This window comes from Aedes albopictus, chromosome 1, assembly GCF_035046485.1.
Source record: "Aedes albopictus strain Foshan chromosome 1, AalbF5, whole genome shotgun sequence".
Taxonomy (NCBI): domain Eukaryota; kingdom Metazoa; phylum Arthropoda; class Insecta; order Diptera; family Culicidae; genus Aedes; species Aedes albopictus.
The window spans coordinates 203,339,441-203,355,910 of record NC_085136.1 but is presented as its reverse complement, the minus strand read 5'-3'; the positions used below and the strand labels follow the sequence as shown (position 1 = coordinate 203,355,910).

Sequence of the window (16,470 nt, the reverse complement as noted above, 5' to 3'; positions counted from 1 at the left end):
AAGATGATTTTATGGGTGTCTTGCGTTTTGAAAGTTAGTTTACTTATTTGGCTAAGAGACGCCAACTTTTGGTCCGCGTGATATCAATTTTACCGAATCAAATTAACAATTTAAAAAAGTGTTACGTTTTGGGTGCTGAAAAAGTGTTGGGGGCAAAACGCACCTTGAGGTGGGGCAATACGACCTCTGGCATTTTCCGCTTTGAATTCTAATGAGATACCAGGCGGCTCCACCTTACTGTTTTCGGCAGCAAATGGAAGGAGTATGAGGCGGATGGTAGTTAATAGGTTGATTCTATATAATCAGCGCGCAATTGCTTAAATTGTGTGCGCTACAAATTAGACAATCTTTCCAAATGTGGAAAATCATCGTTTTCCACGCTTTTCATTCGAATATTCTTTGGATTCTTGGGCTTGTTCGGCTCAGTTTTACGTCTAGTTTGCTTGCAACGAATGGAACTTCACTTATATAATGAAATAGCGTGAGGGCGTTTTGCCCCGGGGGTGCGTATTACCCCAGGTAACCCTACCTACATACATATCTTGCATGTTAAATCATATGGTGTGTAGTTAGAACGGAAGTGATCCAGAAAGTGAAAATGGAATCATAAAAGCGTGAAATGTTAGCCCACTGACAGACGATTATCATCAACACCGATGATGTGCTTTCACGTTTATTTCTGTCGTAGGTACCCATTATGAGTAGGTACCTGGGTATTGCGTGGTGGATAGAAAGCGAATATTGGATTCCGAGCACTAATTTCTCGTGCAAAGCGTTAGTCGTGTGTTGAACTCTATCAAAAGTGCATCCTAGAATGAATCTATCAGTGCAACGTACAGTTTTAAGTTTTATTGCAATCGGTGCTGTGTCTCTGGTGATGGTTGGGCAGTTAACACATGCTTTCAAACTGATTCAACCATGGTCCGACGAAAAGCCAGCTTGCAGTAACAACAATCACAAACTTTTGTCTCTGTTCAACTTATTGTGCAATGCCACTCAAACGACTTCCATCGCGACCAGAGATGCGTGTTATGGGTGCTTTTTCAGAGCGGGAGTTCTTCCGGCAGGACAAACTCAACTTACGGCTGTTAGTCAATGTGCTACGATTTATCTCATGAACAGTAACTATGCACTGTGCGCTACGAGTTTGGCGGTAAGTTTTCAGTTTGCAACCAAAGTTTCTAGAGTGGTTTCAAAGCTTGAAGGCTATATTTTCTGTTTGTCAATCTTTCGTCGTCCAATTTTTAAACAGAGGTCGAAACATACGTTTAACATAAACATTTTTTAATATTTTTTTATTTTTAAAGAAAAAGCGTTACAAGTCGGGTGTCTGTAATGGTTAGTGAAAATTATGCAATATATGTAACGAAATTTCTCACAATAAACTGCTACATTTTGTAAAACATGCCCAAACGGCAAAATTTGAAAACTTTCAATCCGGGGTGAAGTTGATCAACCAATGACATAACATTTTAAGATTGGCAAATTATTGAACAAACTAAATTGGATGATGCTGAATTTGAATAAGTTTTTAAAATTCTTACAAGTAATGTATTTTGTATAATAAAAATAAAATAAAGTATAGGCCTGAAGTACACAGTGCCAAATATTTGACAAGGAAAAAAATCTAGGAAAAACGTCAGTTTGACACTAATGAAAATTCGATCGAGTCAAGCAAGATGTTTGAGCATTGGTTTCTTTTGACCCTGTGTACTTGTGCGATAACGGCTTAAATTACAGAATGACCCGCCTTAAATGCCAATTTCTTAAAAAATCGTATTACCTACTTTCGCTTAAAATGCTATTTTCAAATAAAAATTATATGTAAACATTATTTTAGCTCAAATCTATGTTCAATGAGCCTACCATGAATGAATGAAAGTGTTTGTGAGTCATCTGTTATACAAGGCGGGTAGTATCCGGGGTAGTATCGCATGTGTCAACCGGAGTCCGGAGTCATATGATATATATCGCATGTGGACTTGGCTTCCACACAATAGTGGCCTTTGAATGAAGATATCACAAGTGTCGTTCACTTGACCAACATCATGTGGCCCAAATCGAGCTGCACTATGTTTCCCTCATCATGATGGATCGAACTTTGCTGCCAAGTCCAAGTCCAACTCCAAGTAGTGTATCGTATCGTATCGTATCGTGTAGTGTGTTTTCTCAAGTCGTCGTCCTTGTCGTCCTTGACAAAAACGACAACACAACCTTCAATCAAGGGTAGTCTTTTTTTTTCTTCTAATCCATAGGGGGGAAATTTACTCAACAGACACCCCAACAGGAAGGTTAATGTAGTGTGGGGTTAAGGCCGTCATCCACAACAAAAGTAAAAGCCAGGACTACTCTGTCCTCGACCCACTAAGCACATTTCTATGGTCGCCAAACCCGTCGTCTCTCCACAACCACCAAGATGGCACTGCTTCAGAGAAGGGCGAGTGCACATCGCACCCTCAACTTGTCGATAACTGCTTTCGATCAACAAGACGTCCGCATCAAACTACGTGGTATCGACAGCTGCACGGGTAAAAATCCGGAACCCAAAACATGACGAAAAAGTTATGAAATCATAAAACATGTCGCTTCATGATAACATGACTACAAGTCATAGAACCATGCCGATGAGTCAAAGAAGTATGCCGCTGACTCATAAAATCATAAAACAGCGGCATGAAGCAATGCAACAAAACATACGGGTGCAAGCATTGCACTAAATGCCACCCATCAACATCGTAACCACACGCACATTGTCGTTGCGTTTACACCAAGTCCGTCGGTCGATGATAAAGCATTACCCCGGCCGCAAAGATGACCGATCTTGTTTGCGTCGTGTATAGGAGCGAGCTCCACACCCATTCTGATTGGCTGTGTTTCATGGTAAGACAAAGTATTCTTCAAATAAACAAAAAGTGTATAACTCTATCCTTATTAATTTTTCAGAACAATACTGCGGAGTTAGCACCCCGTTCAGGATCTTCTGCAGCCAAAAAGCAAGGGCTTTTGGTTTGCATGCAGAAACCTCCCAGAAAAGATATTTTTCTTCATTACCTATGACGGCGCCTTACTCAAATCACTGATTTGAGGATCAAAATTCCTTTCGCATCATACCACATAAATTATGCTACCGGAGTTAACAACTTCCAAAAAGTAATTAGAACTAGAAGCGGTTGAAAGTTAATTTAGTTTGACATTTGTTGCTAATTTCCATTTGATTGAAAGCGGTTTCCATATTTTTGCTAATGGAACCGAAATTATAAATGATAAGTAGGTACAAATATCATAAGTGAGGCTTATGATTTCATATACAGTATGCGGCAGGAAAAAATGCGAAAGTGTTTTTCAACTTCAAACCTCATTTTCGTCCATTTGACATTAACCAATCTATGTTTCAACGTTCCATGATCTATAATAGGCTAGATTTCTGAAAAGTTGATTAAAAAATTTCCCATTTTGGTCACTAACCTTTACAGGGCGGCGCCTGAAGATGAAGACAACCAGAATTTACAAACCGCAGAAAATCGCACAGGTCGCTAAATTTCGCATCTGATAAAACAAAATTTTTGATTTTCTCTACAATATCATCAAATATATGTACTTATTTCATCTGATATGTGAAACTACATGGCTCTGGATCAGTGTGGTCTGTTTGTTCATCGAATTTGAGCTAATTTTGTTACTGTTATAGTCATTTTGTTTAATGACCATTGGGCGCGCATTTTATTGATATCCGCTTATTAGGCCTACATTATCACATGTTAAACATCAAATGTGTTCATTTTTATTTTTCAGTGCCAGAATATAGACATTGACTGATACACTGTCATGGAAAAATAGTCATATTTATCCCATATTTAGCATGTAATAGTGCCTTGAACTTTTCGCATTTTTTCCTGCCGCACCCTGTAATTTCGTCATCTTCCTAGAGCACATGCGGCATAACTTCATGCCGCAAATTTACAAATATTGGCAATTTTTACCGATGGAACCAAAACCATATACGATATGTACGAGTTCCATGAATAAGGCTTATGATTTTATACATATTCGTCATGATGCAGTGTACATGCGGCATGATTTCATGCCGCAAATTTATAATTATTTGTACTAAACATTAGAAATGTAGCGTCGAAGCTATGTCACAGCAAAACTCGTCATGATATCATGCCGATTTTTTATGGTGTATATTTATAACATAAAAACACACATTTATCGCCCAATCATGACGCATTTTGCCAGTTTCGGGTTCCGGATTTCTACCCGTGTGCAAGGGTCCTGGTTCAGACGGATTGCCTCCGTTGTTCATCAAAGAGTGTTCTTGTTCGTTAACTGCTCCGGTCGCTCAGCTAATTAATCGTTCACTCCGGAAAATCACGTTTCCGTCACGGTGGAAAGAGGCGTTGATAACACCCATCCATCAATCCGGAAATGTTCATGACTTCCAAAACTATAGAGGGATTTCGATTCTAAGCTGCCTACAGAATGTTTTCGAGAGCATGGTGTTGGATTTTCTCTACCCAGCGGTGAAGAATATCATTGACGTGGACCAGCATGGCTTCGTCAAAAAACGATCAACGACCACGAATCTTATGACGTATGTGACCATGCTAACAAACCTCACAGGACAACGTAAACAGATCGATGCAGTGTATGTTGATTTCTCAAAAGCGTTCGACCGCGTACCACACCTACTAGCGGTTGAAAAGTTAAGACGAATGGGATTTCCTGATTGGTTGACTGGTTGGATGGGCTGCGTAACGGTGAGTCGATAAGGAGAGCGTCCAACATAGCTCTGGTCCTCACAAGTTCCTACCTCATGCTTCCACGGATCAAGTGATGACAAAGACCGCCAGCTAAGAGTTGTGTGCTTAGCTAATAGTGCAGCCCGGGCACTGTTGTCCTTCTGACTTCAGCTAGATTGAGGAGGTACGACCCGAGCGTCTGTTCACAGGCATCAGCGTGGTCGTCCCAGTGTTGGTTGGGACGTTAAACAGAACTGGCACGATGGCCCTCCGGCGAGACAGGAGTGTTGGTGTAGGCCCAATAAGCCACCCGTAAAAATCCCCATTGCGAATAACATAGGAGAAAATACGACTCGATACAATCGGAAAAGACCCACGCGACGAAATAAGGACTACGATTGGAAACTTGGAACATGGAATTGCAAGTCACTAGGTTTCGCAGGATGTGACAAGACAATTTACGACGAACTACATCCCCGCAACTTCGACATCGTGGCGTTGCAGGAACTTTGTTGGACTGGACAGAAAGTGTGGAAAAGCGGGCATCGAGCGACTACCTTCTACCAAAGCTGTGGCACCACCAATGAACTGGTAACAGGATAGAGTAATGCGGGGCAAAAGTTCGCACGGGGCAAAAGTTCGCAGTGGGTCTTTTTCTGAGCACGAGTTAAGAAGCCAAACAAATTCGTATGGGTTCGACACATAAGCAGGCCAACTACTCGTCAATAAAAATTGGAGCGATTTCGTTATGGTTTGACAGAGTTATGCGAAAAAATGTGTTTCTAGGTGTTTTGATAGAATTTTTGGAGCTTTTGGAATAAGAATTTGTAGAAACAGGAAGAAGAAGAATCTCATAACCTCTTGATGTCGGAGAATCGTTATTCCACAGTAGTTCGCGAGATGCACTCGAATAAACAATAAACTACTAGTGCTTCTTGCAGAAAGCGACATTGTTAAAACCTCGACAGTGGGGCAAAAGTTCGCAGTAGCTGTGGGGCAAAAGTTCGCACTAGATTTCTGAGTCTAGTACATCAACATAATTACAGAATCTTTGCAGCAATGGTAATTTCATATAGAATCTACTATATATGCATAATATGTGTAGTATGCACCCTGAAATCGTTACGGCAGAGGGTTTGAACTTAGTTTTGTAAGAAGATTGATTGTAAGGCAAACAATATGTTCACCCATTTAAATCAATAAATGAAAAATGGCTAAGAAAAACATTATTAAACATTTTTCCCGTCATCCTCGTCGTGCCTTTTCGTATGTTTTTGAAACTCTTATGTTCATCTACTTTACCGGGGCCTTTCATAGCTTAGTTTGGAAATTCACAGTTATAATTCATCACCATACTTACGGAGATAAGATTCGATTACGGTCCCGTTCAACAGTTTTGCTGCATATTTGATTATTTTTTCCATGTCTATTGTGCAACACGTATCTCTATGATTACCCCACAATGTATTTTGACAACTTCAGTAACGCTGTAAAGAACAGCTCTTAGTTAATAGTTGTGGAAGTCTTCATAAAACACACTCTATACAAAAGCTGAACACCAGGTCGTAATCCAGTTGGGCCGTAATGCTAAGAACAAAAAAAAAACAGTTTCACGGCTAGAGTGAAAAGACGAACATGAATTAAAATGAAATAAATAAACATCACACCAAATAAACTACCCTGTACAAGGTGCGAACTTTTGCCCCCACTATGGGGCAAAAGTTCGCATTGGAGTACTTGTTTTAAAAATGGTATTACTAAAATTACAAAAGGAACACGAAAAAATCTAGTACTACGTTTTGAAGGCAACATGATAGGCACCCTTTTAACGAAGAAAAACGGTATTGTTTTCTTTTCGTTCAATAGTTATTTTGTGAAGTCTGTTAGGTGCGAACTTTTGCCCCGCATTACTCTATATAGTGTTGGACAAGATGCGACAACGTGTGATCGAGTGGCAGCCGATCAACGCAAGGATGTGCATGTTGAGAGTTAAGGACCGTTTCTTCAACTACAGCATCATCAACGTCCACGTGCCACACCTGATGACGAGAAAGAAGCGTTCTAAGCGCAGTTATAGCAAATATACGATGGTTGCTCGCAGCGTGACGTGAAAATCGTTGTCGGCGACATGAACGCGCAGGTAGGAAGGGAGGAAATGTAGAGACCGGTAGTCGGGCGAAACAGCCTGCACGCCGTATCGAATGATAACGGCCAGCGATGCGTAAACTTTGCAGCCTCCCGTGGTATAGTAGTCCGAAGCACCTTCTTCCACCGCAAAGATATCCACAAAGCCACTTGGAGATCACCCGACCATCAAACAGAAAACCAAATCGACCACGTTCTAATCGACGGTAAATTCTTCTCGGATATAACCAATGTCCGCACATACCTCAGTGCGAATATTGATTCGGATCACTACTTAGTCGCTGTATGCATGCGCTCAAAACTTTCGACAGTTATCACCACGCGTCGAAGCCGAACGCCGCGGCTCAACATCGAGCAACTTCGTAACGTAGAAGTGGCTCAAGACTACGCGCAGCAGTTAGCAGTGGCCCTACCAACGGAAGAGCAGCTTGGCGCAGCTACATTTGAAGATGGCTGGAGGGACATCCGATCCGCCATAGGTAGTACCTCGGCTACAGCACTAGGTTTCGCGACCCCGAATCACAGAAACGACTGGTACGACGGCGAATGTGAACAGTTGAAAAACGAGAAGAATGCAGCATGGGCGAGAATGCTGCAACACCGTACGAGAGCGAATGAGGCACGTTACAAACAGGCGCGGAACAGGCAGAACTCAGTCTTCCGGATGAAGAAGCGCCAGCAGGAAGAACGAGATCGCGAAGCGATGGAAGAGCTGTACCGCGCTAAGGAAACACGAAAGTTCTACGAGAAGCTGAACCGCTCGCGCAGAGGCTTTGTGCCACAAGCCGACATGTGCCGAGATAATCACGGGAATATTCTCACGAGCGAGCGTGAGGTGGTCGAGAGGTGGCGGCAGCATTACGATGAGCACCTCAATGGCGACGTTGCAAGTACCGAAGGTGGCGTGGTAACAGATCTAGGAGTACGTGCACATGACGAAAGACTTCCGGCCCCTGACCTTCAAGAGATTGAGGAGGAGGTTTGCCGGTTGAAAAACAACAAAGCCGCTGGAGCAGATCAACTACCAAGCGAGCTTCTAAAATACGGTGGAGAAGCACTGGTGAGAGCACTACACTGGGTCATTACCAAGATTTGGGAGGAGGAAGTATTACCGGAGGAATGGATGGAAGGTATCGTGTGTCCCATCTACAAAAAGGGCGACAAGTTGGATTGCGGGAACTACCGCGCGATCACACTACTGAGCGCTGCCTACAAAATACTCTCTCAAATTTTATGCCGCCGTCTATCACCGATTGCAAGAGAGTTCGTGGGGCAATATCAGGCTGGATTTATGGGTGAACGCGCTACAACGGACCAGATGTTCGCCATCCGCCAGGTGTTGCAGAAATGCCGCGAATACAACGTGCCCACACATCACTTGTTCATCGATTTCAAATCGGCGTATGATACAATCGATCGAGAACAGCTATGGCAGATTATGCACGAATACGGATTCCCGGATAAACTGATACGGTTGATCAAGGCGACGATGGATCGAGTGATGTGCGTAGTTCGAGTATCAGGGACACTCTCCAGTCCCTTCGAATCTCGCAGAGGGCTACGGCAAGGTGATGGTCTTTCGTGCTTGCTGTTCAACATTGCTTTGGAGGGTGTAATAAGAAGAGCGGGGATAAACACGAGTGGGACGATTTTCACGAAGTCCGTTCAGCTGCTTGGTTTCGCCGACGATATTGATATTATTGCTCGTAAATTTGAGACGATGGCGGAAACGTACATCCGACTAAAGAGTGAAGCCAGGCGAATCGGATTAGTCATTAATGTGTCGAAGACAAAGTACATGATGGCGAAGGGCTCCAGGGAGGAATCACCGCGCCCGCCACCCCGAATTCATATCGACGGTGATGAAATCGAGGCGGTTGAAGAATTCGTGTACTTGGGCTCACTGGTGACCGACGACAACGACACCAGCAGAGAAATTCAGAGGCGCATTGTGGCAGGAAATCGTGCCTACTTTGGACTCCGTAAAACTCTACGATCGACTAAAGTTCGCCGTAACACGAAGTTAACCATCTACAAAACGTTGATTAGACCGGTCGTCCTCTATGGGCACGAAACATGGACCCTACGTGCAGAGGACCAACGCGCCCTTGGAGTTTTCGAACGGAAGGTGTTGCGTACCATCTACGGCGGAGTGCAGATGGAAGACGGGACTTGGAGAAGGCGAATGAACCACGAGCTGCATCAGCTGCTGGGAGAACCAACCATCGTCCATACCGCGAAAATCGGGAGGCTACGGTGGGCGGGTCACGTCATCAGGATGTCGGATAGCAACCCGACTAAAATGGTTCTCGAGAGTCATCCGACCGGTACAAGAAGACGTGGAGCGCAGCGAGCAAGGTGGGTCGACCAAGTGGAGGACGATCTTCGGACCCTACGCAGAGTGCGGAACTGGAGACAAACATCCATGGATCGAGTGGAATGGAGGCGGCTCCTATGTACAGCAGAGGCCACCCCGGCCTTAGCCTGACCGGTAAGGTAAGTAATCACTACTTAGTCGCTGTATGCATGCGATCAAAACTTTCGACATTTATCACCACACGTCGAAGTCAAACGCCGCGGCTCAGCATCGAGCAGCTGCGTAACGTAGAAGTGGCTCAAGACTACGCGCAGCAGTTAGCAGTGGTCCTACCAACGGAAGAGCAGCTTGGAGCAGCTACATTTGAAGATGGCTGGAGGGACATCCGATCCGCCATAGGTAGTACCTCGGCTACAGCACTAGGCTTCGCGACTCCGAATCACAGAAACGACCGGTACGACGGCGAATGTGAACAGTTAAAAAAGGAGAAGAATGCAGCATGGGCGAGAATGCAACACCGTACGAGAGCGAATGAGGCACGTTACAGACAGACGCGGAACAGGCAGAACTCAGTCTTTCGGACGAAGAAGCGCCAGCAGGAAGAACGAGATCGCGAAGCGATGGAAGTGCTGTACCGCGCTAAGGACACATGAAAGTTCTACGAGAAGCTGAACCGATCGCGCAGAGGCTTTGTGCCACAAGCCGACATGTGCCGAGATAATCACGGGAATCTTCTCACGAGCGAGCGTGAGGTGGTCGAGAGGTGGCGACAGCATTACGATGAGCGCCTCAATGGCGACGTTGCAAGTACCGAAGGTGGCGTGATAACAGATCTTGGAGTATGTGCACAGGACGAAAGACTTCCGACCCCTGACCTCCAAGAGATTGAGAAGGAAGCTGCTGGAGCAGATCAACTACCAAGCGAGCTTCTAAAATACGGTGGAAAAGCACTGGCTAGAGCACTATCAAGCACTGGGTTATTATCAAGATTTGGAAGGAGGAAGTATGCCGCGAATACAACGTGCCCACACATCACTTGTTCATCGATTTCAATTCAGCGTATGATACAATCGATCGAGAGCAGCTAGGCAGATTATGCACGAATACGGATTCCCGGATAAACTGATACGATTGATCAAGGCGACGATGGATGGAGTGATGTGCGTAGTTCGAGTATCAGAGACACTCTCGAGTTCCTTCGAATCTCGCAGAGGGTTACGGCAAGGTGATGGTCTTTCGTGCTTGCTGTTCAACATTGCGTTAGAGGGTGTAATAAGGAGAGCGGGGATTAACACGAGTGGTACGATTTTCACGAAGTCCGTTCAGCTGCTTGGTTTCGCTGATGATATTGATATTTGTAGATGTCTCATGGAGCTTTAGTTAAGTTAATAAAACAATATGTCCAAAATATTGATGCGTACACGTGTTTTCCAATTTATGATAGAAAGCATAAACCCTCATTAGGGACGGTAAGGCAAGCAAATTGCCTCATCAACAGCAGAAATCCTCAAACCGAGATTTCCCCTCACTCGTCACTAGAGAATATAAAAGTAACGGTGCTACCGCACCACAGCTCATTCAACAGTCGGACGTCAAGGCGAACGGGTCGCCTCCTGAGCAGCAGCAACAGCAATCCGAGTATTCCCCTCCCTCTCCACTAGGGTATAAAGGGAACGGTGCAACCGCACCACGGCTCATTCGTGAGTCGGACGTCAAGGCGGATAGGTCACCTCCTGAGCAGCAGCAGCAGCAGCCTGAGCCTTCCCCTCACCCTGTGAGTACAACGGGAACGGTGCCAGCGCGCCACAGCTGATTCCACATTTGGACAGCTAGGCAACTGATCCACTAGAGTTCGATACCCAAATTGTTTGAATTCAAAATTTTCTTCGGGATATTTTGAAATCAAATTCTCCACGAGTTATTCGGAAAATTATATTTCCTACCCCTTAGAGAGTTGGATACCGAAACTAAAATCAGTCCACAGTGATGGAGGAGCAACGCCCGGTTTCCATCCCACCGCGGCCAGTGAAGGCAACATCCAAAAACCACGACAATATTATCGCTCGTAAATTTGAGACGATGGCGGAAACGTACATCCGACTAAAGAGTGAAGCCAGGCCCATCGGATTAGTCATTAATGTGTCGAAGACAAAGTACATGATGGCAAAGGGCTCCAGGGAGGCTTACTTTGGACTCCGCAGAACTCTACGATCGAATAAAGTTTGTCGTAACACGAAGTTAACTATCTACAAAACGCTGATTAGACCGATAGTCATCTATGGGCACGAAACATGAACCCTACGTGCAGAGGACCAACGCGCCCTTGGAGTTTTCTAACGGTAGGTGTTGCGTACCATCTACGACGGAGTGCAGATGGAAGACGGGACTTGGAGAAGGCGAATGAACCACGAGCTGCATCAGCTGCTGAGAGAACCATCCGTCGTCCACACCGCGAAAATCGGGAGGCTACGGTGGGCGGGTCACGTCATCAGGATGTCGGATGGCAACCCGACTAAAATGGTTCTCGAGAATCATCCGACCGGTACAAGAAGACGTGGAGCGCAGCGAGCTAGGTGGGTCGACCAAGTGGAGGACGATCTGCGGACCCTACGCAGAGTGCGGAACTGGAGACAAACAGCCACGCACGGAGTGGAATGGAGACGGCTAGTATGTACAGCAGAGGCCACCCCGGCCTTAGCCTGATCGGTGTACCTCAAGGCAGTCATCTCGGTCATCTGCTCTTTATATACTCTTCGTGAACGACCTTTGTGGTGATCTGAAATCATTCAAAAGCAAGTTTGCGGACGATCTCAAAATTTTTCGAGTAGTGTCATCACCACTGGATTGCTGCGCACTGCAAGCGGACATCGAGCAAGTGGTGGACTGGTGTCAAAGGAATGGGATGGAGGTGAATGTTCAGAAATGCAGCGTTATCACCTTTACACTACTTTTCTCTCCTATAGTCTTCTCGTACATGTTGCGGAACTGTGCGCTGTAAAGAGTATCGAGCGTCAAAGATCTTGGTATCACTCTGGACACTAAGCTGCGATTTACGGAGCACATATCCTTGGTAGTAGCCAAAACATACGCAATCCTCGGTCTAGCCAAGCGAAACACTCGGGATTTCAACGATGTTTACTGCCTGAAAGCCATATATACGTTTGCCTGATTCGCAGCATTTTGGAATACATCGTAATTGAGTCCACATCATGCTACAGCTACACACATCAATCGGATTGAACGTGTCCAAAAGGCGTTTGTCAGATTTGCACTTCGAAGACTACCGTGGAGAGACAGGATGAACCTTGGTTTTATTTTTTATATGTAAACTTGGTTGTATAATTCACCTTGAAGGGGAAGGATTTGAAGCCAACTTTGAGTTCAACAAGTTTCAAAAAATCTCCCATGACGTTAAAGAATGGGCCTCGAATCCTCAATACGCAGATTCGCTCGTTGGTCGGCTTCTGCCTCATAACTCACTTCATATGTTTCCCGAATTCGTCACCATGTTCTGCTTCAACGTTACCACTGTGGCAATTAAAATTATTAATGAAATACTGAAAAGTAATTTTATTATATCTATCAATGGATTTTCATTTCATTCTTCCAGCAAATAGTTACCGGAATGCGCCCGACGTCAGCGCCAACCCTGGGAACCAACTGCTACACCGGATATTGCGAATTTGTCCAATGCGTCCGGCGGGTCAATGCCAACTCACTGATCAATCAATGCATTCTGCAAACGCTGGCCAACAAAGACCTGAACGTCCAATCGCAACGGGTTGGCTTCTACATCAACGCAACGTCCTGTATTCTGGCTAGGACGCGATGCGATACGTACAATCCGATCACTGGTGAACTCCAAACCCCGTATGGGCCTAGCTTGCCGTTGGGCGTGCGCAATATGGACATTCTGTCAAATGCTCTGCAAATATCACCCATGGGCGATTTACGAATTGTTTCTTTCCCCACTAAAATAATCGCCGCCGATTTGTTTTGTTCGAGTCGAACCTTTCTGGATCAGTCAGCGTTTGGAGATTCAACGTGTTAGTAGTGTTTCATTAAAATTAAGAATAATGTTTGTGAGAGGTTAAAATGAAAATGAACGAATAAAAGTAATCTTTAACATTTCTAATATTTTTATCACAACAATCCACTATCGCATAGCGTCACAATTTTGATTGCAATCGACAAATGACAGCCGATACTTTTTCTCAAAGACTTTTACACGTCTTGTTTTATATAAGTCAACAATATTTGTTGCATCATTGCTGGATTTGTTCAAGTAATCAATGAAATATCTTGTTGGATGATAAACAAAATTCATAAGTCATTGCACAATTATGGGTCACTCTGTCACAATTATTAGTCAGACAGTTCACCATGCAATTCAAATGGAATTGACCCATAATTGTGGGTGACCCATGATTGTGCTATGACTGTAAACATTTTTAAAAGCTGTTGAAGTTAATCCGTTCTTGTAAGTGGCCAACAAAGGGAAAAATTGGCCAAAGCTTCCGATTTGTGAGGACCTGTTAGGGAAGGATTTTCATTGACACAATTTTTATCTGCTTCATAATCGTTTCCCGTGCTTGTGAAATTATCACAGTCCTGTAACAGCTGCTTGGAAAACTCTCGATAAGCCGCCTTCACATTCCTGACGAGCGCGCTGTGGATCAACGGATTGTTCTTATTGACCCAAACGCGAATCTCCGATTGCATCAGTGTCTCTTCATCAGCATCAGATCCTTGAATGCAAAAGTAAAAATGTTAACCTTTGGCATTAGGGTCATTTTTGACCCAAACCGTACACTACGTCAGCGAGCTGCTGCCAACGTGATGCAAATGGAAGATTAACTTCTCTTATTTGTTTCCAACTTACCTAGGGCAATGCGTGCTACCAAAGCATCAGTGAAGTTATCGGAAAAATAAAGAGCTCCACACACATCGCCACGTATCACTCCATCCACCAATGAATCCAGGTCCGAGTAAGTAGTTGCTTTTATGGATGAGTTCACATGGCTCATGTAGCGGCATGATAGATTCGACAGTCTGCAACCGTTGGCGAAAATACAGCTTCCGTTGTTATCATTCATTTCCAGATTGAAAACGGCTATTCGTAGATTTGTTGGATCACATCCTTTGGCCAAACTTAATGGGATGAGACAAGTAAGAGCGATGATATGCTTGATCATGATGATGTTCGGCGACTGGACTGAGTTCGAAATACCTAGTAACCAACGAAATATCTTTTGTGCAAATAGATTATTATGAATATATTCAATAACTCTTGAACCGGTTTTTACGCAACCTACCGCAACAAAATTCCCTCATCGATGAGGGCTTTTGGTGTTCGTACTAAGGTTTTCGCGCTCTTCTTCCTGAAATACAGCTCTATTGAAACAGAGCCTGCTACTCACTTCTAGGAGTTTACTTCCAAAATAGGTAAAAAAACTGTTTAAAAAAAGTTGACGCTACCTATCGAACCCAGACGCCGCCATCATGGCCCTGACGTGTAGTCGCAGGTGCTACCACGAGCCTTAAGAAGGCTCTGTGGTTTTGCTAGGAAATAATAATATTCTCAATTGCTTGCTAATGGGAGCAGCAAATGTAATCTTCTTGATTGGCAGTATACATATATGCACTACCTTATCACATAACGTGAATAGAATTATTTAATAGGGGAGACTGAGGAGACTTGATGTTCGAATCTAATTAGGTATTTTCTTCCAGTGTTTTTATATCTTCTTCTTTGTGTTTTAAGTGTTTCTTCTTTAAGTGTTTTTATTCTTCTTTTTATATTCTTTTCTTCCTTAATAATTTACAAAAGCTAATACAATTACTTGAGAATGTGAAATGTATTATTTTCCATTATTTTCCGGTTTCCGGAGGTTCCAGAAGGCTCCAAGGGGTCACAGGGGCGCTTCAGGGATATCAGAGGCGTTCAAAAGGGTTTCAGGTGATCTCAGGGATGTTTAAAGGGGCCTCATTAGATCGGCGAGAGAAACCAAGTGGTTTCAGGGGCATTCCAAGGGTCTTAGGTGGTTTCAGAGGGTACCATGAGATCTCAGGATCGTTTCAAGGAGGTCACAAGATACTTAAAAGGGAACCAGGAGGTCTAGGGGTTTTCAGAGGGCTCTAGGAGTTTCAGGACAGCTTCAGAGGGTCGCAGAGGCGTTTCAGGGACTTTCAAAGGCACTTTATGGGGGTTTCAAAGACCTTTTATGGGGGTTTCAGTGGCGTTTGAGGGAGCCTTGGGAGGAAATCATGGCGATTTTCAGAGGGATCCCAAAGAGATTTCAGAGGGCTTTTGGAGGCGTTCAAGGGGGTCTGCCAGGGTTTCAGCGGATTTCTTAAGGAATTTCAGAAGCATTTTTCCAACACTTACTAATTTGAACTGTTCGTAAAAAATGTGAGACCTTCTAAAACTCTCCGAAATGCTTTGAAACGCCCCTGAAATAACCCGAAAAGGCTCCCGATACTACCACGATATACCCATGAGACCCCTTCAAAGTCCCCTGAAATGCCATGAATCGCCTTTGAAACCTCCAAAATCCAATTGAAACGCTCCCGGAATCCCCATAATCCATTAGAAATCCCTTTGAAACCCCTCACAACGCCCTTAAAACATTCCTGGAACCAACCTCGAACATCCCTGAAAACCCCTTGAAGCGCCCTTAAAATGCTATCAAACACTCCTGAAACCTATGATGATGATTAACCTGGGCTTGTTAGGGGAATATCTGTAAATAAAAAGAAAATCGCGTTAAGTACTGTTCCTTTGAATTCCACTGAGAAATTTGCATCCTTTGACAGATACGTATTTCGACCTCAACTGTAAGGTCGTCTTCAGTGTCTTGTACTTGACTCGACTCGAGTCAAGTACAAGTCAAGTACAAGACACTGAAGACGACCTCACAGTTGAGGTTGAAATACGTATCTGTCAAAGGATGCCAATTTCTTAGTGGAATTCAAAGGAACAGTACTTAACGCGATTTTCTTTTTTTATTTCCTGAAACCTGTCGGAACGCCCTTAAACCGTTTCTGGAACCTCCTGGAACCCTCTGAAATGCTTTGAAACGCCCCTGCAATACCATGGCACACCCTTGAAACCCCCGTAACTCCATTGAAACGCCGCTGAAATTTCTTGTAACGCCCTGAAAAGGCTCCTCCCCCTGAATCGAATTTTCAGAGATACAAATGAAGAAAAGCGGAAATACTGTATAGTAACGGTATCTTTCGTACATACCATAAATATGTGTACCC

The 16,470-nt window shown here is 44.1% G+C and overlaps 2 protein-coding genes and 1 long non-coding RNA gene across 3 annotated transcripts; 1 reads left to right on the top strand and 2 right to left on the bottom strand.

Annotated features, from left to right (window-relative positions):
- The first annotated feature begins 283 nt into the window (after positions 1-283).
- Positions 284-13,256, top strand: LOC115263723 (uncharacterized). Its single transcript, XM_029866980.2, has 2 exons — positions 284-1,153; positions 12,815-13,256. Exons 1-2 carry the CDS (start codon positions 815-817, stop codon positions 13,253-13,255), a joined length of 780 nt encoding a protein of 259 aa, XP_029722840.1. The 5' UTR covers positions 284-814; the 3' UTR covers position 13,256.
- Positions 12,499-12,950, bottom strand: LOC134285436 (uncharacterized). The gene is made up of 2 exons (XR_009996372.1): positions 12,826-12,950; positions 12,499-12,761 (listed from the first exon to the last, which is right to left on the bottom strand). It is a non-coding gene; the product is annotated as an uncharacterized LOC134285436 (long non-coding RNA).
- Positions 13,257-13,320: 64 nt separating the features above from the next.
- LOC109432202 (uncharacterized) lies at positions 13,321-14,597 on the bottom strand. The gene is made up of 3 exons (XM_029866979.2): positions 14,520-14,597; positions 14,087-14,453; positions 13,321-13,952 (listed from the first exon to the last, which is right to left on the bottom strand). Exons 2-3 carry the CDS (start codon positions 14,397-14,399, stop codon positions 13,672-13,674), a joined length of 594 nt encoding a protein of 197 aa, XP_029722839.1. The 5' UTR covers positions 14,400-14,453; positions 14,520-14,597; the 3' UTR covers positions 13,321-13,671.
- Positions 14,598-16,470: the final 1,873 nt, after the last annotated feature.

What these genes read in the sequence shown, in the direction of transcription:
- LOC115263723 (XM_029866980.2), top strand. Translation starts at nt 815, where the DNA reads ATGAATCTATCAGTGCAACGTACAGTTTTAAGTTTTATTGCAATCGGT. An exon ending in TGTGCGCTACGAGTTTGGCG is followed by an intron (nt 1,154 to 12,814) that starts GTAAGTTTTCAG and finishes TCATTCTTCCAG; the next exon opens with CAAATAGTTACCGGAATGCG.
- LOC109432202 (XM_029866979.2), bottom strand. Translation starts at nt 14,399, where the DNA reads ATGATCAAGCATATCATCGCTCTTACTTGTCTCATCCCATTAAGTTTG. An exon ending in GGTAGCACGCATTGCCCTAG is followed by an intron (nt 13,953 to 14,086) that starts GTAAGTTGGAAA and finishes TTTGCATTCAAG; the next exon opens with GATCTGATGCTGATGAAGAG.